Source organism: Perkinsus marinus (assembly GCF_000006405.1).
Source record: "Perkinsus marinus ATCC 50983 genomic scaffold scf_1104296957154, whole genome shotgun sequence".
In the NCBI taxonomy this organism is placed as follows: domain Eukaryota; phylum Perkinsozoa; order Perkinsida; family Perkinsidae; genus Perkinsus; species Perkinsus marinus.
This window is the reverse complement of record NW_003207237.1, coordinates 171,919-199,905: the sequence shown is the minus strand read 5'-3', so window position 1 is coordinate 199,905 and position 27,987 is coordinate 171,919. Positions and strand designations below refer to the sequence as shown.

Below are 27,987 nucleotides of genomic sequence, written 5' to 3'. Positions count from 1 at the left end.
AGTCTCCGTTCTCTGCAGGTTGAGCCATTGCATCTCATGTGTGACGGAAACGGTGGATTCTACCAGAGATTTGGCGTTCCCACTAGAAGACGATATTTGGGAAGTGCATAAAATAGCAGCTGATCGAGTGAGGGAGTAATACTCTTAGGCTTGAAGTTGACGATTATGTTCGCCTCGTAGAAATTGTTCATGGACCCGCCGGAGCGACTGTGCTCGGTCGAGGATACAACACAGCTAGTGATCTCACAGAAGAAGCGGAGTCGACTTCGACGGCGTATATGCATCGCTATTCTGGGATGGCAACAATGCCTATAATATTCGAGCAGCGATATGTGAGTCAATTCACGTGGTCATTTTCTACAGAATTCATATGTGTATTCAACTGTAGTGTATAGTACGATGGAGTACGCCCAAAAAACTGTCTGTTGGAGATCTCGATGATATTAGTATTAGACCAATGGAGCTAGATGTAACTAAACGATCCCCACTGCATTGCTTCTTGTTCATCACGTGAATGTTGACCACGGTCGTGTAAAAATCAATGTGTATGTATTTGTCCCTTTTTTGTACGTGAGTGTTGACGCCGCTCGTGTAAAAATCAACGTGTATGTTTTTGTCTTCAGTCGAGCGGCAATTCTCCTACTCGGGGCGCTGGGGATGTCCCTGTGGACTCGACTGAGTCGCACAGATGCATGGCAACGGACCCGAAATCCTATAAAGGCACACATCTCGTTGTTCTCGTAAGATTGACTGACACCATGAGCGGTTCGTCATCGGCGTGCAGGTGCATGGCTTGCAGGGCAGTGCATATGATATGCGGTTATTCAAGAACAATCTGGCGTGTGTTTTTCCGGACTCGTTATTCCTATGTAGTTCTTGCAATGAGGAAGATACCGAGGGAAACATTGCGGAAATGGGTGGGTTCACATTTTGCTTTGTTCATTACGATTTCATTGGCTCAGGGCAGCGCCTCGCTGATGAAGTGGTGTGTTATATTTCTGACTGGTGCCCAGGAGCTGCACTGGTGAGTTCGATAAGGGGTATGGAAAACACGTATAGTTGTCGTATAAAATACGCGCTGATAACGCTACTCTGGTTTGACAGAAATATAGGCACTTGAGTAATGTTAGCATCTATCTGAATGAAGGGAGTGATAGCGACGTCATCTACAGACCGGGAAAACTTGTGCAGAGGTACCTTTCTCTGTAGAACGACTTTGAAGCTGAAATTTGGAATATAACGCCCTGTGATATAGTTTAATTGCATGGAATCTGTCCGCAATCGATTTTAGAAAAGAATCATGACAATTTTTTCGCATATGTCCGACCCCGGAATCGAACCTGCGCCCTCTGTAATTAGTAAGGAGAAATTTATGTACGTTCTCCTCGGCTGAGGTTGGAAACTTCCTCATTATAGGAGTTCATATACGAGTTCGGATAGGACTGTAGAAAAACTTCGAGAATTTTCAAGGAATCTCTGAGAACTTTCATATTGTCACTAACACATGTAGTTGAGCATATGCATATTTTCCCACATTGGTTGCGGTATAGGAGGAGATTCCACAAGCTGACATCGTAGGTTGTTGAATGAAAAGTTCCCTTCAGACTCGGCTGTCCTTTATTTCACATTCACTTGGTGGGCTCATTGTACGAGCGGCACTGCCAACACTGATGGACCAGCCAGGGATATCTGAAAAATTGTAAGAGAGACTCTTCATCATGGCGTAGATGCACTCAAGCGAGCGTATTGTCAAAGGAATAATTTCTTGCTATTTCCGGCCATGTCGTGGTGGCGCTGCTGGAATGCTATACGTAGGTTTACTTTCTTGAGCCTATCAGCGCCCCACTTGGGCTATCTATATAACAGCAACAAACTCATTGAAGGAGGCCTCTGGGGTGAGTTGTGCTTCGATCGGAGATGTGATTGACTTCAACTTGATCAGTGCTTAAACGGTGGCGCAAGTCCGAGTGTTTGAATCAGCTTACAATGGCTGATTCCTATATTCCCGAGGAGTGTTATCTCTACCGCTCGGCACGGGAAACGGGGGAAATTCTACCTCGGTGCGCTCCTCTGAGGACGGTGGTTGATACGATAGTGATGGTTCAGGTTCCGGTATGTTGTATTGGCCTCGTCGTGCCAAGATCAATATGCTGGCTTCGATTCTGCACGCGTTGAAATCTCGGATAGAGTGCGACAGGAACCAACGATGGGTTCAGTGTGAGTCGGGAGTGGCTCATTCATGGTTCAGTTTTATGTTATTGCAGCCGTGAAAGAGTAGTTATTGTGTAGATACACGGAGATGGCCCGGTCGCTGGTCGCCGGGATCGCACCCGAGAAGCTAATTCGGTTGGATGTTAACTTTTACCTACCTGAACGTAGCCTGGATTCACTCATAGGCCGAGCAGCTCACATACAGTTCATTGAGAATCAACCATTGATGAAGATGATTATTCATAATTACTCTTTTCTCTTTCAATGATTCCATCATCTATGCTGGGTGGTGTTTTGCCGAATGAAAATCGCGCGCGCCCTAGGATGAAAAGAGGCACCTGACGATCGGTAGGACATTTTAGAGTTCTCTCGACAGGGTTCATAGCTCGCCAGACAGAATCGTTACTTGGCACTGCATCCTTCATGCGGCTCGTTTGCCATGATATATACAGACGTTTTCTTGAGAGGAGGTTTCCGAATCGCGGTTGATCTTGATAGGATCATCTTATCTACACCTTTCAAAGGCCTATTTCGCCTTTAGTGAGATCAATTTCGCAGGGCGAGCGATCATTCGAGCCAAGATATGCCTTAGTAAGATCAATTTCACCAGCGCGCTCGATAGATAAATCCATTTCGACGACACGTGTCATTAGTACAATCAATTTCGCCGGCACGTCTGAAGTAAGTTCTCTTTCGAAGAAGTGCGGAAATCGATTTCGCTGATAGGACGTTCAATTTCGTCGATCATCAGTCACTGATCTCCTCACCGTATAGCAAATAGAAACACCACTAGGCTAGTGGCACTAGCACCGGTGATGGGAGCCAGGTCTATAAAAGCATCAAATCTCTACCTACGTACGGACCACCACCACATATACGACATGCTAGCGTTATGAGCTCGAACACCCTGCGATGCTGTGATAAATCCAGAGAAGAGGCGGAGGCCTGGCAACTGAGGTGTTCGGCGGCATCACACGAGTTTTTTCGGTGTTTAGGAACCCCCTCCCACACATATGGTACAGCATGCAAACTCTCTGAGTGATCGGTGCGCCTTATGGCTCCCTTCATTCACGGCTATCGAATCACTTTACGCATACACGTATAATGTAGTAATTCTGAGGCAATCTGTATCAACAATGATGCGAGATTCCGAGTTACTCCAGTGCTGACGCGATTATAGACGTCATATCAGTGAATCCGGGCACCGTAGTGTCTCCACATGCATTGGAGTTTATATTCTCCCATTTAGTTCAAGAGGACCACAACGGTGCTCCTCTACTTAGTCATGCAACACCATTTCGTTCATAGTACTACTGAGTTACATAACGTTGCCGAAGATACTGTACGTATTGGGATTACATCTACTAAATACTCAACATAGATGCTTGTGCGACTTAGAGACGTTTTTAGGTCAAGATACTCACAAAAGTCGAGGAGCATCGATAACACTATCGTCATCACTCCAATTAAAACTTGATATAGCTGTGTGGAAAGAGCATACACTCGAGCAGGAACTCGTCCTAGTTCCACGTCTCGCATCTCGAATTGAGAAGTCAAAGTCTGACGGTAACAGCGACTTTATAGATACACTTTGCACGTTTGAATCTCCGTCATTGGCTGGTCGTTGAGTTGCTAGTCTGTTGACAATGTCAAAGACATCTTCCTCCCAGAAGCCCTCCTGACGGTCTTCAAGATCTCTTATTCTGCGCCGACTCTCCTCCAACTCCAATTGGAGGCGTACCACCTCGCACTGGAGAGCCTCGTTATTTTGACCGGAAAACTCTCTAGCGTCATTCGAGCTTGAGGACGGAGTCATTCTACTGTGATTTAGTGACAGAATATGGGTCTGAGAAACAACCTATTATAAACTCCCTGAGCCTCAACGCTGGATCAGATGGGCTCACCTTGTCGCACAGATCTACCGGCAATTCGTCACAACTGTTAATGGAAATATTAGAGTTCATACGGAATCGAGTCGCACTGGTCGCTACACTCTGAGCTGAACACGAAGAAAATGCATACAGAGCTAAACGGTTGGATGAACTCACACGGCGTAACTACGTCGTTGACGAGAGACTCGGGGGGCAAGGACAGTGGTATTCCAAGGGGAGAAGGTGTGGCTTCATCTACGATATAAAATTGGGATGATCGACTCGGAGATCCCACCTGCCAGAATTATCTCATTTTTTTGGTCTCCTGTACCAGGCGCTACAGATAGGGTGTCCTTTGTAGTGACATCTCGTGAGTTTCCCAATAGCTCGGAAGTAGATCCCCGACCAGTTGGTTCTGCGTAGAGTATTGACCACAGACAACCCGAAGCCCTACTTGTGTGGCCGCTAACACTACTCGATGTAGACGCTGCAGTAGAACACCCCTCAGTATTAAGGAGATGACTTCTCGGGAAGCTCATACTCCTTTGTAGGTTCAGTAGCTCACCTGAGTTTACCGCATATAACTCTGTTATAAAAGGGGGAAGTACTACCTTTTGGTGAGCCGTTTCCTCTAAGCTTTGTCAATGCAGCATGGGAGATATGCATTACCCCCGTCACCGACCGGGACTGGACCGGTGACATAACCGGCTTAGGTTTGGCACCGTGGGGAACCTACTGGCACCACATGCCATGCCTCCTCTGTTAGCCACAGGACATTACCGATGAGAATTTAGCGATCCTGTCGCTAACCTTAGTTGGTGTTTCTAGTGCTAAACCATCGCGCCGTTCATACACCGCATCCGCATGACTGGTAATACCCCGAGTCTGAGAGTTAAACTTCGACCAAATAATGATGGCTCCAATGAGCTGATGAATTCGCCACACAATTTTCCATGAGTATACATTTTACTGTTATATCACCTCCCACACTTCAGCACTTTCATCTGTGAACTGTCGTCGTCGATTCAATTTAGTCCAAAAATCGCCATCACCTCCCTTACTGCCACATGACGTCGGTCGTCTTGGCATGGAGACAAGTAACCCCAGCAGGTGGGGCCAATAAGTTCTACATCTACGCCTTTTACACAGCAACGTTCCTTCCGACTGAACACAACAGTTCACAGAGTTCATTCGGCCTAGCCTGATTATGTATTAATATATCAAAAAAGTGACCACGAGATGGCGTTGAGTAACGTCATCATGTACTTTCCCTTGTGCAGTCCACCAATACTCCTCACTCCAAGAACCAAGTGAAGTAACCCTCACCGCGAAGACCATCTGGAATGAGCATGAATACTATAGTGATGACAAGACAGTCTGGCTGCTTACCAATACGCTTCATCGCCCACGGTGGTTGCTCATGCACCTTCTGGTACTCCTGACCCCAGTGTAACCAAGGGCCCCAAAGGAAAATACAACCTGGAAAATATCATCCAAGTCTGGTATGAACACGAACTTACTCATCAACCACCAATTGACCGACATCTCTAGCCTGATTGAATCCTTCAAGTAGTTGATGTTGGGGACCTAATATTTGCACGACGCATACCGAACTTAATCCGCGTCCACTTGGTCTTGGGAATATATGAACATGTGATGATGGGAGAACCCGAACGCCGGGAGAGGAATGTCCCGGACTAGTAGACTTACAGTGTGCGCACACACGGAATTAGAACCGACCCTGGTTCCACTGATGAACTCACTTCTCTTTGAGGCCTCTTCTGCTTGAGACGATTCCATAATACGAGTTTCATCAGATCAGTGTTCTCCGGACCGTGCATACCCGAACCGCGTAGTTTCTGAGGAAGACCGACTGTTCACCCGTCATCACCAAGGGCTCCTTACCCAATGCTTGGGAATAGGCTTGGTCATAGAGTAGTCGCAGGGCTTCATGACGTCAGCTGGGAACTTCAACGGTGGGGTATTCTCCCAACCAGTGACGTAGTCGTTGGCTCCATCTGTAAAGAAATGCTTCAGACGAGCTGATGAACGCCGCAGAGCCATGGAGGTACACTGGTCGCGACAACAAAACTCTACAAGGACCGTTGAACAATAGTCGAGTCCTCTCGAGTCGAGACACCTCGTAGGGTACAGCATGTTGGTCAATGAACACGGAATTAGATATAAAGTCTCATAAGTATGCTTACGGTTCCATCGCAAGCGCTGGAGAGTATCCTACGATACATGCAAGACCTTGAAAGACCTTTACATATGTTGCGCACAGGACTTTGGGGAAACTCGAGATGAGTGAAGAACGCAAGATGTCCCAATCGCAGTACAAATTTGGGCGAGAACTCGATTGAACTTGTGTACTGAGAAACATCTTGAGTCGGTTGCTCAATGCTTGAGATTCTCCTGGTTGAACCAAGCTGGTGCACGCCCTATTTCCATGTATCCACGTATTGCATTCCCAATCGCTTATCTCGTCCATGGAATACCTAGTGGAGATCCTCCATTCAAGTTGATCGTGAACGCATCCCCAGAACTTGCGAAAATGGTTCGTTCACAGAGTCAATTCCCCTGTTGAGTTGTGCAGGCCTGTATAGGAGTTTAGGGTGATTCATCCTAGAAGCTCCATACGTAGGCTAGTGACTAACCTACGTACGGAGCTTCTAGGATGGATGGCGACTGGCCGCTAGTCCCCAATGGGTCTGTTGGGTTACGGGGAGACAGGGTCTCTCGGGATGACAGTCTGGGTTGTTAGTCTCAACGAGTTTTGATCTGTTTCTAGTCAATCTCTCATTCTGTGCAACAAAGGATCTGATATTCTTGCGATTCGAGGAATTAGGTTGTATATTAGGAAATGATGGTTTTCTGTCATTTTTCGATTCGGGTGCTCTTACGCATAATATGAGCACTGTTGAATATGCTACATAAAGGCGGTAACAATGCGAGCCACATAGAGGGTCGAGTTTAGTGCGGGTCTAGTCATGTCTGAGTACACCACGATTATAGCCGAAATTTTGGTCCGGACTGAACGAGTACGCATGTGCTCCTTCAGACTGGACAATACAAAGGGAGATTAGTCATTCAGCACTATCATTTGGAATGCTTATCAACAGAACACCATGTCAATCCCCGAAAGCTCATATAAACCAGGACGTAACCGTGGGCTCTGGATCGCAGAGAAACCTCGAGCCTCCGCAGACTGCAGAAGACCAGCTCAAACAGAGGAGACCCCTATTGGACGAACTCGCTACATCGAGTGTACTGTGCAGGGGCAGACCACAGAGTGCTAGTTGCCATGGAAGCTCGAGCATTGGTAGAGGCGATGACATCCGATCAGCTTGGACTGTCGCACTCTTCAGGCAAGGTTCCAGCCGAAACCGAAATCTATGCAACATTTAGGAAGTTGGCAAATGAACGTAGCGCTGATCGACCACGCTTAGTGTCACTCAAACTGTTCCTCAATCTGAGACAATACCCGGTCGCTGAAGTATTACCATCATCCGCGCAACGACGACCAGCAGCGGGTGAGATACACCCTAGTAAGCGCTACCGAGATGAACCATGGCCAGGTCTCTTGCTGGTGCATATGTTCTATTCACGTCTATACCGACGACTCAAAGTGATGACTGAAATTGGCAGTGAGAAAGCAGCAATCACCAAGCTTGGGTACGACCATGCTCAGTTGGCGCGCGACTGGTTTGCAGGGCATTTTTCGATCCTGTACGAGAGAATGAGCTCTCCTCCGGTGACTGGGGTATGGGTTGGCTGGAAGTCACCGATTTTCTCCAAGATTTCGATGTCATGACAATTGCGCGATCCTCCTCATTGTCGCTGAACATTGTCATGTGCGTAGATTGTCCCAACGTTATGCGGACTGGTGGTCGCACAGCGCGCATGGCTCAGTGTAACCAACGGAGACAAGTAAGTATGCTTGTTCGAGTGTGGTCATTCCAATTTCTGTTGGGCAGGAGTTACACTACGAGGCTCTCATTGGAACAGCTGATACGCTTCGTGGTTATTCTCGCGAATTACACTTACTCTAGTAAAAAGTTCGAGACGCCTAAGCTTCTTCAGAGGGTGCAACGCTTTGTTCGCCAGCTGGAGTTAGGCAAACATAAAATCGTCAAGAAGAGATTATTCGACGCCTATCGGGACCGCCATAAATTGGTAAAATTGAAAGACGTTGTGGCTGACCGGTGGACGTTGTCAGAAATATAGCGAATACGAAGACTTCACTGAGATTCACAAGCGATTGGTGCTGAAGGCAATTCCTTCCGTTGTTCCCAAACCCATGGACAGGAAGTACACTGAGACCAACGAGGAGTTTGAGGCAGGAGTGAAGATGCTCAGCAAAGGATGCCACTTTGATGATTCTGTGGTGTGGGAGCAGTATAGGTACGCATGTACAACTGATGTCTGGATGCTCACTGTGTAACGAGTAGGTTCACACATGCCCTTGACCTGGGGGTGATGGCGATCAAGTCCGTTCATGACTTCCGTATCGACGTCACAAATGTCAGGTGGGATGTCGCAACCAGGCCCAGAGGCTCATCGTGGAAGCGTTGAATGATAGGTACCATTCGGCAACCATCAGCGTATCGTTGGCCACAGTGAAGGGACCTGAGGTTCCACCACTCTCGGTCGAGTGGAAGGAAGGGAAGTCCGTTCCACCAGGCCAAACGATGTGTGTGTTAGTAAGACCCTTCACCATGACTCCGGGTACTGTTCTCGGTCCGAAAGAGTTCACCTATCTCCGTTTAAGATACGGAATGGTTTGGATACATCAACATTCTGGCAGTCACATCTGCCGGTGAAACTGAAGTTTATGCCCTGCCTACCTACTTGCGCATAGCAACCACTGATGTCGACAACTACAGCATTCTTCCCGTTCTCGGTCCCTATCCGTTCAAACGGAAGGACCCTTCCAGGGCAGAACTATCGACATTCGACCCGAGTTCGAATAAGAACCTCAGTATAAGGCAGTGTGGCGAGCCGTACGTTAAGTGCTACATGACAACACCTCCTACTCCACGGACCTCGCCAGCGCCGAGATCGAGCGGAGCAGTCAGTAGCAGGAGTACGGCAACACTGTGATTCGGTTCACGAATATTAGCAGGTCTTTCTGGGCTTCTGAACGTGTACACAGCGCCACCGTCAAGACCCCAATCCGCGAGTGCGGTGCTTGTCCCTCGACCCTCACCACCACTGGCTCTACCCTTACTCCCCCGATCTAGACCTGGGAGTGCAGCACGAAACAGGTCTAGACGACCCAAGTCTGCGAAAGCTGTCATGGTGCGAGTTCGTCCTGAGACATGATGCGATGTGAAACGTGTCGTTAGGAATGCCTTTCATTTGTGTTGTCTAGTCTATAAGCGATGCCATTACACTGATTTCCGTGTATACGAATTTCGTACTATGAAATGTAATTTGATCACAATGATGAATTTGATCACATTTCGTAGTACCAAATTCATTGTGACTCCCATAAACGTCTTAATCGTTGTGAAAAGTTTTCACTGAAAACCAATGCTGTTGCAACGTTCTATTAACCATGCGATCAAGTACATGCATGTTGATACAGCGAGTTACTTCAAAAGTGACAAGTTTAGAGATGCTATACCATCCATGAACGTCCAGGTGGTTTATGCAAATACTAGATCGCCTTGGATGCAAGGGAAGGTAAAGAAACGACCTTGGAATGAATAAAGTCCGAGCTCTGTTCCTGAAAGCCAATCAGGGCAAAACCTCCAGAGTATCGCAAGCGGTACTGGATTATGTGACCCTGTTGCTCAACACGCGTCCCGTGGGAGCAAGGGTTAATCAGAGGGAAGAAGTTGTTACGCACGACCTACTAGTGCGGGGGTATACACGCCCGACAAACCCCTACGCACCTCCTGAGCTGGGATTCCCAGCCTGCAAGTCACCTTACAGCTACGTGGTGCAGGTAGGGTTGTGAAGCTGTGTGCAAGTTGGCCTGCACACGTGAATTGATCGATCTTCCCGTAGCTAAAACCAGGCCAACCGCCCAAAAAAGTATTCGTTCTTTCACATCACATCGGACAAATCCGTCACCCATCCGATATCACTTGTATGAAGATATTGGTCTATAATTCCTATCTCTCTTCCTTGGTTGTCCGCGCCACAGCGCCACTCCATAAGCCATGTCGATGGCTTCTTCATCCATCACAGCACGCGTGCACACATGAAATTCCGCGCAAAGCCTCTGTCATAGTCTGACCTTCACATCGACCCGAAGCAGTAACTCTATGCGCAAATTAACCAAATTAACGCAAATTATTAGTAACTTGAGTCCTCAAGGGGGGGCTTATCGCTGCCCATAGCGTAGAGACCGTCGATTTTATGCAGAGACAGTTTGGCACAGATGACGCGTGAGTAACGCGTGAATTTGTCCTGGTTGAACGCATGTGATCCTCAGAAAGGAACTCATGTCTCGCGATTAGTTCTACTTGTGATGTCAGTCGAAAATGCTGGTCGGAACGCCACTGGTTGGTACTGCCACGTTTGCAAGCAGTGGCTGGATCGTTCCAATAAGTCCCGACACCTGGGCACTGAGCGTAACTTGATTGCACACCTGAAATTAATAGGTATTTGTTTCTCAGGTCATCACCTCATTTCGTTATGGGAATCTATTGTATTAAGGCAAAAAACGGTGATAGAAGGGCTGTTGACGGCCGGCCCACTGATATTCGAGTATGTTGGTGATGATTTTGGTAATGAAGTTGCTAATAATGCTTGGTTGTTTTCTCATGTCTACTCATGATGCAGGTTCCGTTGAAGTGTCAAAGTTGAGCGTGTATTGTCCGAGCCTCGGACAGCCCTCGGACTCCGAGGGCTTTAAAGATGGAGTATCGGGAAGTATCAGAGTTTTTCAGTTGATTTATGTTGTGTTACGAGTCGTAACACGTCGTAACTTACGACGATGGTAATACGAGATGCTAAGTTCACTGTGGGTGAGTATGAAATTGGTGATAACGAAAATTGTGATGGAACCTTTCTTATGGGAAATCCTCATCGGTTTTGTGTATGCTTCTACCTGAATTATGTATTCAGCCGAGGAAAGCAATCACTCACACACTGCAATAGAAACATTTTGTTATGCACTAAGTGCTCCTTCCTGTAGTTGTTTCCTCTGTGAATGGATAGATAGAGTCGCCTTCGAGGACACAGCGACGCGTACAGAGCTTCTGCAGGGGGTGCAGTCAATGTATCTTACAGTGGAAAGTGATAGGGAAGGTCTTATCAGATTGCTATGATGTATTATTGAGAAAAAGCATGACGAGGAGTCGGTCGCTTCGGGTGATACTGGGCTGAGGGATGCTTTCTTCAGCTGGGATCAGGAGTTTACTATTAAAGCAGGAATCAACGACAATCTCCTCGTCGATACCTCGTTCATCGAACGGTTTATTTCCAAGATATGTGTTTGAGGGCTCCCTCACAAGACTATCGCTAGGAACCCAACAACAGAAGCACGTCGGTGACAGAGTAGAAACATAGTGCATACATTTATGAGGAATACATTAGGAACTATGGGTAAAATAATATAACAACCGAATTTCTACGGGTCAACACGAACGGTGACGAAAACCGAGAAGTCAAGAATTCAAGCGATAGTAAACAGAGCTTCCGTAGAGGTGCAGTAGACGGGTTCAAGGCGAAACGCAACCCGCCCAAGTTGCAAGAGCAACTGTATGTAGCATAGACTTAGCATATGCATAATTATGTAGACCACCTTACGGAGCTTTTATGAACCGTATTGGGACAAATAGAAAACTACATCGGCCACTGGCCAGTCTCATAGTTGTCGGTCGAATCAACAACTTTGCCAAACCGATCCACCGCAATAACTTTCAAATGACCATCATCCTCAGCAGTGCCATGCCATACATGGTAGTCGATACCGGAAGTGACAAACGGCGGACCAAACACCAGACCATCCATCGTTGGTAATAATGCACCAGTGGTGCCCCACTTTCCGTCACCAACGTAGAGAACACCGCCCTCGGCGACCGAGTTATTAGTCATCGGCATTGTTCGTTTTAGGACATGCGCATGATGACCGAAGCAGACCTTGAAGTGGTACTTGTCGAATATCATCTGAGGCCAATAGTCCCTCATAGGTTGAGTCAAAGGTGTATCAACGGTGCCTCCATCATTGGGATACATAGGAACATGATAACCAGCAACATGATTAACAACGTCAGTGTAGTTTCCCATTCTCTCGCTGACGAAATTGGCAGCGACCATTGGATCATCAGTTCCATACAGTGAGTCGAGTGCCCAATACGTCAAGGCCTTTCCAGCATAGTGAACATGATTTGGGTTTCGCTCACACACAGGTTTCGCATGACCATTCACAGCCTCGAATGGGAAGTATGCGAAGATCGGAGGCCGGGCATTATATAGCGAGTGATCATTGCACTGCTTCGGGTCCATAAAGCCCGCAATAGCTCCCTTGTTGTGGTGATTCGCCCCAACATCGTGATTGCCAGTCGTAACAATCAGCGGCACCATATAACCATCACTGGTCTTGATCGTCTCGTAATTAGTAAGGAAACTATCCCAAACACAGGCACAAGTAAACAGACCGTTATCATAAGCAACATCACCGGCGTCCACAGCGAAGAGAGGATCATACTCTCCTACATGAGAATTGACCTCCTGCACATAGGTCGAAGTACCAGCATCACCACCATCAGTGAAATGCACAGTGCCGGTCAAGTTTGCCGTCCGGAAGCGATAAACCTCATCAAAGTGTTTCCTGTCCGACTCGAGTGTGAATTCAACCACACCTCCTGGAGTCAAATTTGGTAGGAACGCCGCATAAACATTTCGCTGATCTCTGAAATCCAACATAGGAACCTCAAATTCATCAGCGTCGATAACACCAATCTGAGGACCACCTTTCATATTGTAATGAACTTTAACGGACCGAGTATTAGAACCCATGTGCACATTGACAAACATGCTGTCAGTCAAATTCTGAGCTGGCGTGAGGAACACATGGCAGGGCTCAAGCTGATCGGGAGGACAGAACTGAGCACTCGAAGTGAAGCTACGGAACAATCTCGAGGACCAAAATATAGACTGCTCCATCTGGATCCACCAACCGTTCTCCATAGGGTTATACGGCGCAATACATGTGCCCGCTACACAGTAGGTGATGAAAATTCCAAACGCCAGAGTGAAGACCTCGGCAAGCCAAAACCACCATTTCTTGATCAGCGTTTTAGTCGACCAATATCCGCAGAAACTATGCCATACGGCAGCCATAAGTGGCAGCGACGCTCCTATACCAACCAACCAAGTCAAGTACTGGTAAACGTAGTTGAACATTGTAGGAATCTGGATGAGGAACCATGCTTGAAAAGCAGCAGTATATATCAAGAAACCGAAAGCCCAGTCGTAGCAGATGGACCGTCGGAGGAAAAAGACGCTTACCAGAAAGCACAGATATAAGGCTGGCATACAAGCGAAATATATCCAACCATAATAGTCACCAAATGTGAAAGCGCCAAAGATGACGAAAAGGCCAATAAGTAGCAGAGCCAGAATAAAGTTGACCACAACGATACCGACGAGCCACAGCCATTCGGTCTTCTTACTCCTACCCTTTGCTGGGAACTCGGGGTAAACTAAGTACCGACCCATCAACCATAGTATGATCAACGCTACTATGTTGAAGAAAAGGCTCTCACCAATGTAAGAGGCACAGAGTAAAGTGTAGAAACCACGATAGGAATACTGCTGTCCCTGTAGACCAAAGAACTTGCCAAAAACCATCTCGCAGCTGAAGTGTCAAAGGATAGCCACCAAAGATGAGAGCAAGACAAATATCCTGCTTTATAAAGTTTACCACACACTGAGGACTTCTAGACGAGGAATCGAGCAAGCTAGTGAACTATTGTGTTACGCTGTCTCCACTTATCAAAAATACATATCGTTTTCATTCCATTGAAATGATGCAGTCAATGCCTCATCCTAAGAGAACACTATAACGATGCTTAATACGAATTCCCCCTAACCCAAAACCCGATCACATAAAAAGGACCTCAAAAACAATATGCCAGGTTAAGGGCTGGGGTGTCACACCGCAGCCTGTGCGTAGTTCATCTAGATGATACTCCTATTCGCTGTCGACGATGCTGAGGTGAAAAATAGTACACCGCCGAAGACCACACCGATGCTATTTCAAGTAGTGAAACAGCTCATGCGCAATGCAGTGATCTTGACACATCGCGAACTCTTCGTACTGACCTTGGCAGTTACCACGACCATCAGTACGCATTTTGATACGTTGGACGCAGGCGTTGTACCTACAGCGAAGGGGATAACAACATAGGAAAATTAGTGAACATTTCATCACAATGTTCACCATTCACTGGTCTATAATACTTCTCCTTTTTTCAAGCAAATCAAAGTCTCTCCTGCTTGCGGTGAATCGGCCGCCAATTCATCACAAGCGGGAGAGAGTCGAGCAAATAACGTCGATGAATGAAACCTACTCAGTGAGCCACTCGGAACATTCTGCCGCACATTTAGGAAGCATGTCAGTTCTTGGATCGACATAGTCTCCATCCTCGTTCTTCCGAGGGGGATGGTACGACTTGGGGTAGTCCAACATGAATGCGAAGCGACCGCAGTAGGCACGTGCCATTGTGGAGAGTTGGAGATACTCACTACTACAATGAGAGACTGCGACATGCTGGACTACACTGCAATCGATGGAAGTCGACCAGACAGAACAATAGGAAGCCCCCACTTGCTGGCTTTATCCAAATCGATGACCACCCTAAGCGCGACCTCCTCAGCAGGAGAGCTGAATGAGGACCAGGGGGAAAAGAACCAGGCGATAACATGGTACCGATTTCGAGGAGAGGGAGGGGCAAAATCTTGCAGTATTGCAACTCCTCAACGCCTCAGCGCAACTTGTACGCGATGGTCTGATGATCTTCTGACAGACATTCTGGATTTCGTTGTGTTCGTATTGGGCGGCCCATGATGTAACAAAGAGACGATTCGAAATCAGGAAGAAGCTCATGTTCGTCCATTTGAAGTGAGTCTTTTACCACCACCTCGGGAACGGTTTCTTCATCGGAAAGGAAGTTGAGTTCATGCATTAATGTGAAGCGTTCCGGGCCTATTGGAAAACGACTCTCCTGCACTAATGAAGAAAGCAATAACGACTGCTGTTATTTGTGAAAGGGGGGGGGAGATAGTTCCTCGTGGATGATTATCCCAGACACTGACAAACTGCTGCGCCCAGTGGTGGATAGCGACTCTGAGCGGCAGAACTCATATGAAATGCTTGGCACACTCTAATTCCACCTCACGATAAAGCATAGTAGCGGGTTGCCTCCACCGGATTGGGAAGGACAAGGATAATATCAACTAGCCATGGGTTGGCTTCTGCTCCTACAATCTTTTCCCCTTGAGACCATTAGAGGTGAAATTTCGGCACTCACACAGAGTAAATCGAGCCATTGAAAAAAATTGGTGATGCGGCCACTGTTTGGTTCGTTAATGGAGAGCCATGCCACCGCAGGCAGTTCGAGTCATGTATGGGAATTGCTGGTATTCCAATCAATAATAGTTGCATGGCCTGAACTGCCAGATCAACCCTTAAATGTCAACTTGTACACTATCCACACAGAGCCACCCCCATCCTGGCGTTAATTTCGAACAACCGCAGTCCCCAGCTCGTGTACTCCGCCTCGACATGGGAGTCATTCTTCTTTGAACTGTGTTAGAGTTTTGAGACATGTCAATGTGGATAACCTTGACTATTACACCTTCATCGAGAAGGGCTTCTGCGAGCTTCCTTCCGGATTAATAATAACAGATTTAACGCCAAACCGCTCAAAAGTTTCGTGAAGAACATTTACGAACATCCCGCTGAGTAAAGTGAGATACACATCCCCACAGAAGCTGCGTACAAAGAGTGTTCTGCGGAGGGCCAGGGGCTGCGAGAACTCCAGGAGAAATCCTCCTGAGCATCTTGAATGTCGCTGTCTGGATCATTTACCGCACAAGAGACACGTCCAGCTTTGAGGAATCACGTTGCCCAGGGTTTGATAATGATGAGGAAATGTTCCTAATGTGGTAACATTTACATGGGAAACTAATCGGAGAATGTATTCATAGTCACGTGACAAATACAAAAAAATGAGTTCTCCGCGGTAACATTATAGGTTCCTGGATGATTCCCTGCAACCTGCTGTGGGCAAAGCCTTTCTCAGAGTGAAATTTACTTGCAGCTCCAGTATGGCGCGCATCTCCCGAGAGCATATCGGTATCGCTATGAGTGTTAGTAATTGAAGAGGACTCGAGACTCGACAGCTCTCAAGTATAGTCTTCCAATTTCAGCTCCTCTACACTATGAATGAACCCAGGCGACGACGATCCCGATGGACACGGTGAAAACCAAGTTCCAGGGTCATGACGATTACGGGCTACTTGCAAAGCCTCATACATGACTTGTAATAACGCTGCAATATCAGGGGTGAACTATGTATAAGTCACTTTGGCGTTCCGCCGTTAACACAGCACTGATAATAGTAGCAAGACAATCCAACTGTTCCGCATCTTCCACCTCCTATGAAATGGTTCTGGCCGAGGGGCCATAGCCCCTGGCTGTACTCAAATAAATAATAACGATCTTCCTCTTCTCCTCATACGGCTGATATGCTCGTAAATCACGTCAGGTGTTAGTGCACAGGAGGTATATGGATCTGATCCGCGTAGCCCCATTTCACAGCACGACGACGAGCTAGCCACTCGGCGAATCGGTGATGGTCAAATCTGGAACAGAATAATAATGAATCAGCTACCACGGCGACTGCTAGGGGAACGGCATTTACACTTGTCCAAGATAAATCGAGTCGAAGTCCCTGAAGAACTCCTCGTGGTCCATAACGTTCTCTTGGGGCTCTCTCTGACGTTCCTAAGAGATTTCACACAGGAATATGCAAGCCAACTCCAGTTCTCGACTTACGTTGACATAGATCCAGAAAATTGCTATGTTGATGGGAATGAATCTCACAAAGTAGACAAACGCGTGGTAGTTGGCTTGCAGGAAGGCGGTGAAGAATCCATACCATCCGATACGCTCACGATAACCCTGCCATACACAACGATAGATTCAGTAGCACTCTCGAGTCGTACTTGCAAATTGAAGTGGACATCTGGGTCTATCTTTATGAACTTGTCGGGAACACCACCGCCACACCATAGAGGCCAATGAGGCATACCTTGAGAGAAATCAACAGTGGCTTCGATAGAAACTCCCCTACCTGTGATCGCCTGACCCTTAGTGAAACTGTAACCGTGATCACACCAATCAGCCATAATGCCATAACCTTTGCCTCCTCTGAAACAGACGATCCCACCAGATAGAGTCGGGAGTAACTCACAGCCTCTTGGCACCTCCACCGGCGAATCCACTGGTGATAGCACCACGAGCCTTCTGATTGGGCCCTCCGATTAGAGGGTTCTTAACAGCCTCGCATACACGTTTGGGTATGACCCTCTGCGGGCATGCAGCGCGACGCAACAACGACATTGCAACGACACAAATAGAAGCCAAGATAGTTAGGTAGAAGATTTTCATCATGCGCGACGAGAGTGCGGAGCGAAGCGATTCATGTTCTGCATTTCGAGCACTATCAATCTGCGTAAGCTATGGGGGTACCTGCTAGACCCTTTTCAAGGTAGTGATGAATCGGAAGACTATTCGAATGTCTGACGAGTTGAAAAGACTAGACTCTAGCTTTTGCCCTCGCTCACCCAGTAAATAGGATAAGTAACAGGAAAGGGTAAATTCCTAGCCTATCGTATATCGTATTTCCTATCTGAGCAAGGGGTAGTCGAATCATATGTTGAAGCGAATACTTTCGGACTCTGCTTATACATGATTTTGCGAGTGTTCAGTGCGGATACCGTTCTGGATCGACAGCGCTGTGTATTGGCTCCCACTGTGCTTCTTCATGCCACGACCACGGTCATTAAACGAATCTGTCTCACGAAATGAATATCCAAGACCATAACAGATTAGTGTGTCAGAATAATCCGATGTTGGCAGTTTGATTCTCGGTGCGTGTCGAATGGAAAACGGATTCTCCCTCATCAGTAATTTGTTGCGTTTCTTGTGTTGAATAAGTGCCGAAGTACTTTGGGTTAAAATAGATGGTCTCCAAGTCTGCTGAGTGGGCTTCTCATCAAGCTAGGGCTAAAACGGAAGAGGGAGAAAGAATCTCCTTGATTTCCTAGAGCTTTCTATTTCAGTAGTCTACTGATAGATTCATAACCTTTCTTTGTTTCTGCTGACAGTGGAAACAAAGGAAGGTTATGAATCTGCGTATAAATATTATAAGTCCATGAGAATGGAATTTCCACTGTCTGGTTTGAAGTTATGTTTGTGAGGGGTTTGGTGGAATCAACAAATTTGCAGTACACAACGATATCGGAAGACACTCAACCAATTACATGGTTTTGGTGATATTTCGATATCGGATAAAAAGCTGGTAGCTCGGACGTTGCAGTCAGCGCGTAAGATGAAACCTCAGATGAAAAAGAGGCAAGCTTCGTCGATACCGGAGAAGTAGCGAAAAGTTTGTTCAAATTACCGGTTGATGTTTTAAGAGTAGCGGAGCTTGAACAAACCAAGGATGCTATTTTAATGGGCATTTCATTAGCTCTACGACTTGGGAATAGAGCTCTACGACTCTCGGCTCAACTGTGCTGTTGTGTTAAGCACAGTTTTACGGGCGTCTGCAACAGTCGAACCCTCGGCCCCCCCAGAAGCTCGGCCACTGGCCGACGGCCAGGCATTGCGAGTACAGTGCGAGCCAAATCAACTGGTGAGCCGTGATTTATGAGTGTAAGGATTCCGGTAGCTCCGGCTGCGACCCTTGTGACCCTGACTGTGAAACACTATACTCTCTTGTGGACTAAGTACGGAATTAATAAGTAATAAGGATTAAAAAATGATACAGTGTGATGCCTCATAGATCCTGCGGGCACTTCCCCTGCTTGAAATCGGTGAGAGCTCCGACACCGCCAACCGTAGTTACTAGAAGATTCTGGGATCCGATGTAAGCGTACCTCGCGAAGTCGAACTCGGTGTCAAATTTTATCATACCGGGGCATTTCGAGGCACCGTCTTTGACGAATCGCTCGAGCTCGGCCATGCTGGCTCGCGTGACCTTGAATAATCCAGGCGCACGTTGATATACTATCAAGGTTAGCGGTCCCATTTCTACTTTGCACCTTAAACGGATGTTCACCGAATATAACCCTTGTGATATCATCGACCGCCAGGTTAACTGGGCACAGGTTTCTGGAGTGACCATTGTGTAGTAGTCTCCTTCGGGTATTTCAGGTTGGCAGGTTCCTCCGGGTGTTTTAGGTCCGCATAGCACCAAGAAAGAAGTAGCTATGAAGGAGTGAATGAAGTAGATGTTCATAGTATCACTCAAAAGTGGATATAACTGACATGAGAGTATAAGAATCATGTCGTTGGCATCATCGTCAGTTCAATTTTCCCCGATTTGTCAACCGAGAAACGAAGAATTGAAAGAGCTGAGCGTGCGCCGCGCCCCACCGCTACATCGCGCCCCCGGGAAGCGAGAACGACAAAGCAATAACCACTTCATGAGAGGCCTCTTCCAAGAGCACCGTGCTCTGAGCACGGGAGGGAAGGACTATACACCCGGACAGCAGCTCTCGAGAGTTCTACTGGTTCTGAAGTCGATGAGGAACGACGTAGCCAATCGACAGCCAAAAACGACAGGCCCAGCAGAGACTTCGTGAAGGGGGGCGGTCGAAATGTCTAGTCTGCTCCCCTATCATCTGCAGAATTCTGTCTCGAGTTTTACACCGAGACACAGATGTCTATCGTATTATGAAATTCCCACAAGGCATCCTGAGTTATCGCCACAAACGGCGGGAAGTTCCGGTAACACCAGGAACACTCTGCACTGCAGAGTCTGCAGGATGCGTGCAGCGCGACAGCGCGACAGCGCCACGTGACGTGGCGAGTCGCCATCGGCGACGTGTGCGACGTGCCCCACGTCGCACGTCAAAAAAAGGACGGCCCAAAAAAGGTGGCCAGAGTAAGCCCCGGCCGTCCCTTCCGAGCCCCGAGTCGGGGCCCCCGACTTCAAAGGCTCTTCCTGCAACGAACGACTCGTCATGCATGCGTGCACGTCTTGCTTCTCAGGCGTAACGTGACGCCACGTGACGTGCCACGTGACGTGCCACGTGACGCCGCGTCACTGACGCGCCCCCATCACAGATACCTGTAGTCCGTCGAGAGGAGAACTACTGTGACCAAGATCGTTCTGCTATTACTAGTGAACTCGACAGTACGTTAGTCCGAAGGTCGAATAAGTACAAAACACCAAAGCTCGGAAGCAAGGTAATTCCGTGAGGAACCACACGCAATGCCGTAAGGAACCACAAAGCGTGACGTCCAGATGGTGACGTGACGCATCAATCGATCAAGATGTTACCGGCGGAGGAGAAACTTCCCCCTTCGGTCAAAAGTCGGATGTTGTTGGATCGGCTCATTGCCTGTACCCCGGAGGGAGCCAGGCCGGTTTTGAGAAGACGTCGACCTGAGGGTATCACTGAGGTCTGCCAGATTATAGAGGATTACAGAGGAAAGCAGTCTCGGACGGCCAAGCACGCTGCGGCGGCTGTGTCCGAGGATGAGCATGCGTGCCCCGGGGCGGTGGTTCAACCTTCCCCAGACAAGGACAAGCAGTTGGCTTCGCTTATCGAATCTCAGACTAAGGCTATCAACGCTATGCATACTTCGCAGAATGCCCTGCTCGGGTCCCTGAAGGACCTCCTCAAGGCTCAGCAAGACACTGGGCGTAAGGATAGGGACATGCGTGCAGGACTCACGCAGCCCAGGAGACAGCTGATGCCGTGCGGGATCTGTGAGGGGAAGCATGCATCCTATAACTGTCCTCATAAGAAGTGCAGTCAGGGTTGCTTCATCTGTGGCTCTAAGGCACACTTGTCCCGCTCGTGTCCTGAGCGCCCCGCTCTGCTGGAGAAGATTAAGGAGGGTGTGACGCCGGAACAGGGAAATTAGCGGGGCGGCCGCCCAGCAGCCCGCGGTCGCCAGTCGCTAAAGTATTGACCCATTTTGATCATAAGAAAACATTGACTTTGTACCATTTTGGAGATGATTCTGGTCTACTCTTGTCTGTACAACTTGTGTCAAATTTTCAGTCTGTTGGCCCTGTTCGCTGCCTCGTGGATACTGGCTGCTGTGCCACGATGGTAGCACGTGATGTGATGCTTGCTGGGCCAGCAATGCTGGCTGTGAAAATGGCCCCGTGAATGGGCCGTCGTTGATTACAATAGACGAGTCCTCTTGTAAGATTATTGGTGTGGCAACATTAGCGATTAATCTGATTACAGCAACAGGGGTGGGGGAGAGAGCCCGCTCCGCTGCTGAGGAGTTGAGTATTCCCTCTTCGATTACAGCCTTTATTGTAGAATCGTTGGCGTTCCCCGTGATTTTGGGGCAACGCCCCAGGGGCATGACTTCTTAAAATATTTTCAGTTAGATATATTGTATTCGGAGAAAGCGGTGCGTATTATTGGTAGGAATACGAAGGCAGGCCCGCCTGGTATTTCATGGTTGATGCGAGATGCATTGGACGCCGTTGACAGAGGTGTACGGTCGAGGCGGTGTTGCCAGGGTGGCAGCGCGACCTCCAATATAGATTCTGTGTTGAGCAGTCCTCCTTCGATGATGGAGTCGGTGTCTCCAAGGCATACATCGGACCGAGGCTCGATTGGATCGAGATATCGAAAATCGATCGATTGTTCGGTGCTAATCAATCGAGGATGCTGCGGCGGGCAGACGAATCGATTCGATTCGAGGAATCGATCCACCTCGAAATTCGAAATTCATTGAAATGCTCTCCTACGTCAGCATTGAGGGTTACTTATAGGGTCTACAGCACCTGTCATATTATTGCAACAATTCAGGATGCCTTTAGCAAAGCACTTCCACGAGAAGAAAAAGTAAGGGTCGAGGCTAGACCGCTCAGTTGATAGCCACAGGCACTGGGAGGCTGTCTGATTATCTGACTCGGATAGACTCCATCAGCGAGATACTGAATATCCGCGCACGACCTTGCTGTTCGCCCGAGGCGAGTCGCTTTGCTGTGGCACGCTGCCAATTGCGGCGACAGCCAGATATTCTGCAGATGCCGATTCCCCGGGTCGGAAGGATGGTATTCCCCGGGTTCGGTCAGATTGCGCGTTTGCCTCGAGCCTCGACGAACCCTCGAGATAGTTCTTCGGTAATTCAGAAGAAGATTATCCAAATACTATTTCTGAGCATAATCCACACCGCAAATTCAATATCCCTAGTAGCGGCTACTAAGTAGCCTAATAACTCTAATAGTTATCGCATATAGCATAGGTTCAAAAATCCGGATTCTTCGCCCCGCCCCTAAATTACTCAATCCGTCCCTAAATATGCCACATGCGTTCTAAAGTTGGATGAGTCATCCGCTATCGTTACAGCTTCTCTGAGACTGACAGTTTCTGTCTCAGTGACCCATACCAGTATGCTTAGCTAATAAATGTAGTTACGTGGTGGAGTTCAGTACGCTCAGTACGTGTTCAGGGCGGCCATTGGCCGCCGGCCAAGATCAGTAGATAGCACGGCTCAACACAACGATGTGAAACTAGATTGATCATTGCGTCGGCCAAGGTTTCGAAACGTTCAAGCCAGTGGCTGGTCAAGTTCGAACATGTATCTTTCAGACGGCCAGGGTCAAGCGTGATGCACATGAGTTTTCCTCAAGATGTCATGGCAGTCAACAAAGCCACGTGACATGCTTGCAGTGAAGCTTCAGGGACGCTCGGGTAGCTTGAAAAGTTAGGGGCCGGTACGAGTCATTTAGGGGCAGATTGGGCAATTTAGGGGCGGATTGAGTACCTTAGGGGCGACGAATCTAGGGGCGCGGATGAGCAGGTGCCGGGTTTCAGTGGTTCCATTGTGCGCAACTTTTCGAAATAGAAAATACATAAAAATGCCGGAGCCTTGGATCGAACCGGCGCCCCTAAATCGAAAGAATCGATTCGAGATCGATTCTCGGTTACCGGTATCGATATTGGACCAATCGATTGTATAACCTCTGGGACCGAATCGATTCGAGATCGAGCCTCGAAACTCGAAAAGTTCAGAAGTATGATCCGCTCAATCGACTGCCTTGGCCCTTTATGATGTTTGGGTAAGTCGATGGGGGTGGTTCGATTCAATCACCCATGATAACGATGCAGGCTTCTGCTCGGCGACTGTGAAATCTCTCTTTGAACGTCATCAAGTGAAGCGGACATTATCACCTCCGTATTGGCCGAGAGGAAATGGTATCGCTGAGGCTGCGGTGAAGGAGATTAAGTATGTCATTCGTCGCTCTGGCGAGGTCATTACCAGCGCGGGCCAGCTGATGGCTCTCGTAGCAGCTGCCCGACTTCTCCATAATTCTTCTGCTGCAGATGGATGTGCCTATTGCCCTTATGAGATTGTCACAGGAAAGAAGCCTAAGACCTTACTGGAGGTTGCCTATGGTGATGACGATCCGGGTCCGGCGGATCCGGAGAAGATCGAAAACATGCTGAACGTCATCGTTGAGCAGAAACGAAGATCTAGAGATCGCAGCCGAGCTAATGCTATCTCGCGCGCCGAAAAGTGGCGCTCTGGCTCTTACGGCAGTGACCTGCACGAGGGCGATTTGGTTTTCGTTGTCCAGCAACGTGGTTACAGTGGCCGGGTGGCTCTGGGTCCCTTCCGTATTGGAAACGTCGATGGCTCTCTCGTCTACCTACGTGGTGAGGAAGATCCTGTTAGTCGTGGCCAGTGTGTTCCCTATTGCCCTGACCCTCGCTATTCTGATGTCGCCGGAGACGACCATCAGGCCATGAAGGTCGAGTTTAACTCTCTCGCTCCTGACATGATGATTATGTTTGAGGTTGAGGAACTTGACGGCCAGGTGAAGTCTCTTGATGTTGGTAGGGTCGTGGCCGATCCCCTGCGTGGCAAGGTCAAGGTTGAACCGTATGCGTCTCCGACTCCTCTGTTCTGGTTTCGTAGACAGCCGCGTGAAAGAAGGCTGGTTACGGTTTCTAAGTCCCAGGTGAAGTTCTCAACTTCTGATACTTTCCTCGAACCGGACGGCAAGCTCAGCTGTGAATCGATTGAGCTGCTCAGCCAGAGAGGATATATACAGTGATAGACATTGTCGGGGGGTGATTGTCACTCCTAGATCCAAGAGACAGTAAATAGTATCTTGTTGAGTCATCACGACAATGCTATCAGTTGTATGTCTTTACTTTTCCACCGAACTTGCTATCGGTGCCTCCGCGTGATGACATGCGTGCTGTCCCCAAGAAGAAGGGCGTCACGCCATTGATCATTGCACCTTTTTTCCCATTATGTCTCTACTACTCTGCCTGTTGATTATGGCATCTATTAACGGTAATGACTTGAGTACTGAAGTAGTTGGGGATGATCTATTACGTACCTCTGCTGGAATAAGAAGTTCCGGAGTTACAGCGCTGTTACCAATAAGGTCGTTTCGGGACGCAACGACTGGTAATGGGGTAACCAGGTAACGGTAACTAGTAACCGGTAACTGATTGGGGACAACACCTTGGTCACTAGATGCACCCCATGGAACTTGCGCTTCTGGAACTTAGAGCTATGTACTGTGGCCGAAGAGTCTCTTTTGAAGGCAACTTTGTCGCCTACCTGAACTCAAGTCACCAACACTAGGATACTATCCTGTTAGGACAACCTACCTGAAAGTTTCAGGTACCTGAGCTTTAGGATGAAACACCTCTTCAGGCTCCATATCCTCTCTATGTTCCAGCGCTCGCTTCCCTGCCACCTGCTTGATGTATTGTGACCCAATTTGTTGAACCTCCTTCAAGTGCTGCCGCAGTCTTTCCAAATAAGCCTGAGCTGCTTCTTAGTCGGAGCCTTGGTCGGAGCGTTATTCAGCCATGAATTATTGAACTCGAGCTTTGGTCGGAGCATTCCATCGAAAAGGAGAATCTCTATGGAGATATGATGATCGGAGATCACCGATCGATTCATACAAGGCCATACGACGCTGTTCAACTTCCTCGTTGGGCCTTGCCGGCTCGGCAAAGTTTACAAAGGATTAACTCTGCCGTGGTAAAACTCATGTAAGTAGATCCTGGGCTTCCCGCGCGAACTCTCCTGTACTCGATGATCGATCTATCATAGACCGATCGAGTCTCGGTCGGTCTATGATAGACCGTCTATCGCCCTACCACAAGACATGATAATCATTTGAACTCAGAGTCCAAAGGCATCGAAAGTCACTGAGAACAGACAACGAAAAGCAGAACCAAGGGGGAACTTCCCCCTTGGTTCTGCTTTTCGTTGCACACTTCCCCCGGGGAAGTGTGCGGTTGAGTCCAACTTGGCGGTATGCGGCCTTGATACAACTCTCGTCGGACAGGAATCATCACAAAGTTGTGTCGAAAGCCTGTCACAAAACCAGATTTGAACAAATCACCTGGCGATATTCGACTCCGACTCGGGAATATACCAACCGTGATCGATAGAAAGCGGATATCGCCAAAGATGGTGTAATCTTCATAAACAAATGATTATACCAAGATATCGGCGTTTTACGACACGTACTTGGCGAATACCGATAAGTTCACCAAGTTTTATAGCAATATCTGAGCCACTGGCATGTTACACCAATACCAAGTTGCTGTAACCGTGCGCACAGAACGGAATAGATCATTTGGGCGAACGAAACTACGGATTACCTCAACCAGTTTCCGCCACTTCTCGGTGAAATTCGTTAGGTGTTGATGCCAAAGAGGTGAAATATGGTTCAAAAGCGGCCGTATCCCATGATTGAGCGTGTTGGCGAGAGTTCATTAGGACCCGAAATCACCAAGCTTGGCGAGTTGGTGAAACCTGGTTCTCCGCAAGCAATCCAGTGCGCAATCGGTAAGCACTATTCGCCAACCTTAGCACCTGCGTTTTCATATCTCCACATCACAGTCTTAAAGGTGCTGAAATGTGAATTAGTGTGAGACACGCACCACGTTCCAGCAGTTTTGGCAACTCTACTCAACATGTGCTGAGTTCGCTATTCGGCTACGTTCAAATACTCGACCTGGCATTTCGCGGGAAAGTCAGCAAGAGTGCGCATATGGAACGTGGCGACCCGACTCCCAACAACTCGTCTCTGTCATGGATACACCTTACCTGAATCTTGAATTCAACTATGCCTGTCAACGATTGACAAATCTCAACTGCCCCTGAAAGTGCTGGGTTGATGATATTCACTACAACTCTCTACGATTTGGCACACTTGACAAATCTCAAGTTTCCGGAGACAGTTGAGATTCTCAACTGGCCCCAGAAACTTTCTGGCGGAAAGGGCCCACCCTAGGCAAAACTCACTAATGTAATTAACAACCAGACACGGTTGACCAATCTATAGAAACTTCAGAAACTGCACGGTCAGCAAGGTGCTATAAATCTCTCACTCGGATTCCACTTAGTTCGCTTATGCGTTCCAAGTAGGTGTCCAAGTTTATCCTACCAGCTCGGTAGTCCTGGTAGTGATGCAACCTGCGCTGTTCTTTGCTCCTGGAGTCACGAGGTGGAGTTCCATCCATCACAGAGTTCAAACGAGTGTCGGCTTTTGATTGGACAATCTTGAGCTTCTCGCAGAACCCCTTGACGGGAGGATGAGCTGTTGTGAAGCTATGGTTGAGATCACTGTGTAGTCCTTCCACAGGGCTTGTGGTACGCTGGGTTGCATCAATGGACGACTCGGCACACCATTGGATAGGCGGGAATACGGCGTTGGGGCCTACATTGTTGACTTCTATGTAGGCTATAAAACGCTCTATGTCAGCACCTTGCGGCGCGGTCTGCTGTAGGTGCTGCCAGGCCGCAAGACAGTCGTCGACAGGTAGGCACGCAATCCCGCATATTCGATGTAACCACCGACGGTAGTCCACCGTCCTTTATCCGTTCTCAAGTGCCTGGGGGCTCGGTATTCAGCCGCCAATTCATCTTGCATATTACGGACCCAACAGCGACCAAGATGCCATAGACATCCTCTAAGCTGCTCTTCACCAATCTCCCACATTTATACCAATGCATTTCGCATCGCAATTTCATAGTCCGTTATGTAATACAATGTGCTAACAATGTGGAAGAGTTGACATTGAGCAAGGTCGGTACGAATTTGCAGTAGTGCTCGTTCGTACTCTTGCTGCGTCCGCCTTGTCATCAAGACGAAATAGGTAGGAACATAGTGGCCATCTATCTCTGCAACTCCGGTCCATAACTGCTCCCAACCAGGAGGTGCGACGTAGAACCTTCTATCCCACAATATTCCAGACGCACGATTCAGAAAAGCTATACCGTGATCATCATAGTCGATCTCATCGCTGTAACCGACAAAAGCGACGAGGAGCACTACTACGATCCTCAAGTCGCCCCTTCTGTCTGTAATCCTGACAATCTCGCCGTTGGCAATATCACCAAAAACTTGGTCCAGAGGAGCAAAGAAGCTTTCGTACCTCCCACGGTCATCGACGATGTCCATTCCAACGATGTGGACAATCGCCTGACGCTCGTCGGACTCGCAAAGAGAATTCATGGAGGAAGGTGTTGGATGTATAGTGTGACGGAAAATAAAGTAGCGGATTGGTATCTCTAGCGACTCGCTAGACGAACCTCCGTCGCTAGTAGCGAGTGAGGCTCGTTGGGTGTTTAGGGGACAATCTGACCCTCATGCATCGTCAATGTCAACTTGGCAGGAAAGTGGTCAACGTGGTC

The 27,987-nt window shown here is 48.1% G+C and overlaps 9 protein-coding genes across 9 annotated transcripts; 4 read left to right on the top strand and 5 right to left on the bottom strand.

The window, feature by feature from the left end:
• Positions 1-148: 148 nt before the first annotated feature.
• Positions 149-2,479, top strand: Pmar_PMAR002221 (conserved hypothetical protein; the record flags this gene model as incomplete). Its single annotated transcript, XM_002774990.1, has 9 exons — positions 149-332; positions 624-740; positions 785-917; positions 963-1,024; positions 1,605-1,699; positions 1,816-1,895; positions 1,943-2,060; positions 2,107-2,217; positions 2,290-2,479. Coding segments are annotated over 9 exons (1,089 nt in total), but the record flags the coding sequence as incomplete, so codon positions are not given.
• A 2,897-nt stretch (positions 2,480-5,376) lies between these two features.
• Positions 5,377-6,146, bottom strand: Pmar_PMAR002220 (conserved hypothetical protein; the record flags this gene model as incomplete). Its single annotated transcript, XM_002774989.1, has 5 exons — positions 5,377-5,420; positions 5,472-5,561; positions 5,603-5,669; positions 5,846-5,941; positions 5,988-6,146. 5 exons carry the CDS (start codon positions 6,144-6,146, stop codon positions 5,377-5,379), a joined length of 456 nt encoding a protein of 151 aa, XP_002775035.1.
• A 2,236-nt stretch (positions 6,147-8,382) lies between these two features.
• Positions 8,383-8,905, top strand: Pmar_PMAR002219 (hypothetical protein; the record flags this gene model as incomplete). Its single annotated transcript, XM_002774988.1, has 3 exons — positions 8,383-8,486; positions 8,534-8,611; positions 8,665-8,905. The coding sequence occupies 3 exons, from the start codon at positions 8,383-8,385 to the stop codon at positions 8,903-8,905; spliced, it is 423 nt and encodes a 140-aa protein (XP_002775034.1).
• A 2,703-nt stretch (positions 8,906-11,608) lies between these two features.
• Positions 11,609-13,892, bottom strand: Pmar_PMAR002218 (conserved hypothetical protein; the record flags this gene model as incomplete). The annotated part of the gene is made up of 2 exons (XM_002774987.1): positions 11,609-13,744; positions 13,808-13,892. 2 exons carry the CDS (start codon positions 13,890-13,892, stop codon positions 11,883-11,885), a joined length of 1,947 nt encoding a protein of 648 aa, XP_002775033.1. The 3' UTR covers positions 11,609-11,882.
• A 403-nt stretch (positions 13,893-14,295) lies between these two features.
• On the bottom strand, positions 14,296-14,766 carry Pmar_PMAR002217 (ubiquinol-cytochrome c reductase complex 7.8 kDa protein, putative; the record flags this gene model as incomplete). Its single annotated transcript, XM_002774986.1, has 2 exons — positions 14,296-14,425; positions 14,615-14,766. 2 exons carry the CDS (start codon positions 14,764-14,766, stop codon positions 14,296-14,298), a joined length of 282 nt encoding a protein of 93 aa, XP_002775032.1.
• Positions 14,767-16,816: 2,050 nt separating this feature from the next.
• Positions 16,817-17,670, bottom strand: Pmar_PMAR002216 (hypothetical protein; the record flags this gene model as incomplete). Its single annotated transcript, XM_002774985.1, has 6 exons — positions 16,817-16,910; positions 16,970-17,052; positions 17,104-17,229; positions 17,274-17,359; positions 17,402-17,478; positions 17,522-17,670. The coding sequence occupies 6 exons, from the start codon at positions 17,668-17,670 to the stop codon at positions 16,817-16,819; spliced, it is 615 nt and encodes a 204-aa protein (XP_002775031.1).
• A 1,441-nt stretch (positions 17,671-19,111) lies between these two features.
• On the bottom strand, positions 19,112-19,297 carry Pmar_PMAR002215 (hypothetical protein; the record flags this gene model as incomplete). The annotated part of the gene is made up of 1 exon (XM_002774984.1): positions 19,112-19,297. The coding sequence occupies one exon, from the start codon at positions 19,295-19,297 to the stop codon at positions 19,112-19,114; it is 186 nt and encodes a 61-aa protein (XP_002775030.1).
• Positions 19,298-20,613: 1,316 nt separating this feature from the next.
• Positions 20,614-21,210, top strand: Pmar_PMAR002214 (hypothetical protein; the record flags this gene model as incomplete). The annotated part of the gene is made up of 1 exon (XM_002774983.1): positions 20,614-21,210. One exon carries the CDS (start codon positions 20,614-20,616, stop codon positions 21,208-21,210), a length of 597 nt encoding a protein of 198 aa, XP_002775029.1.
• Positions 21,211-23,590: 2,380 nt separating this feature from the next.
• Pmar_PMAR002213 (hypothetical protein) lies at positions 23,591-24,373 on the top strand (the record flags this gene model as incomplete). Its single annotated transcript, XM_002774982.1, has 1 exon — positions 23,591-24,373. One exon carries the CDS (start codon positions 23,591-23,593, stop codon positions 24,371-24,373), a length of 783 nt encoding a protein of 260 aa, XP_002775028.1.
• Positions 24,374-27,987: the final 3,614 nt, after the last annotated feature.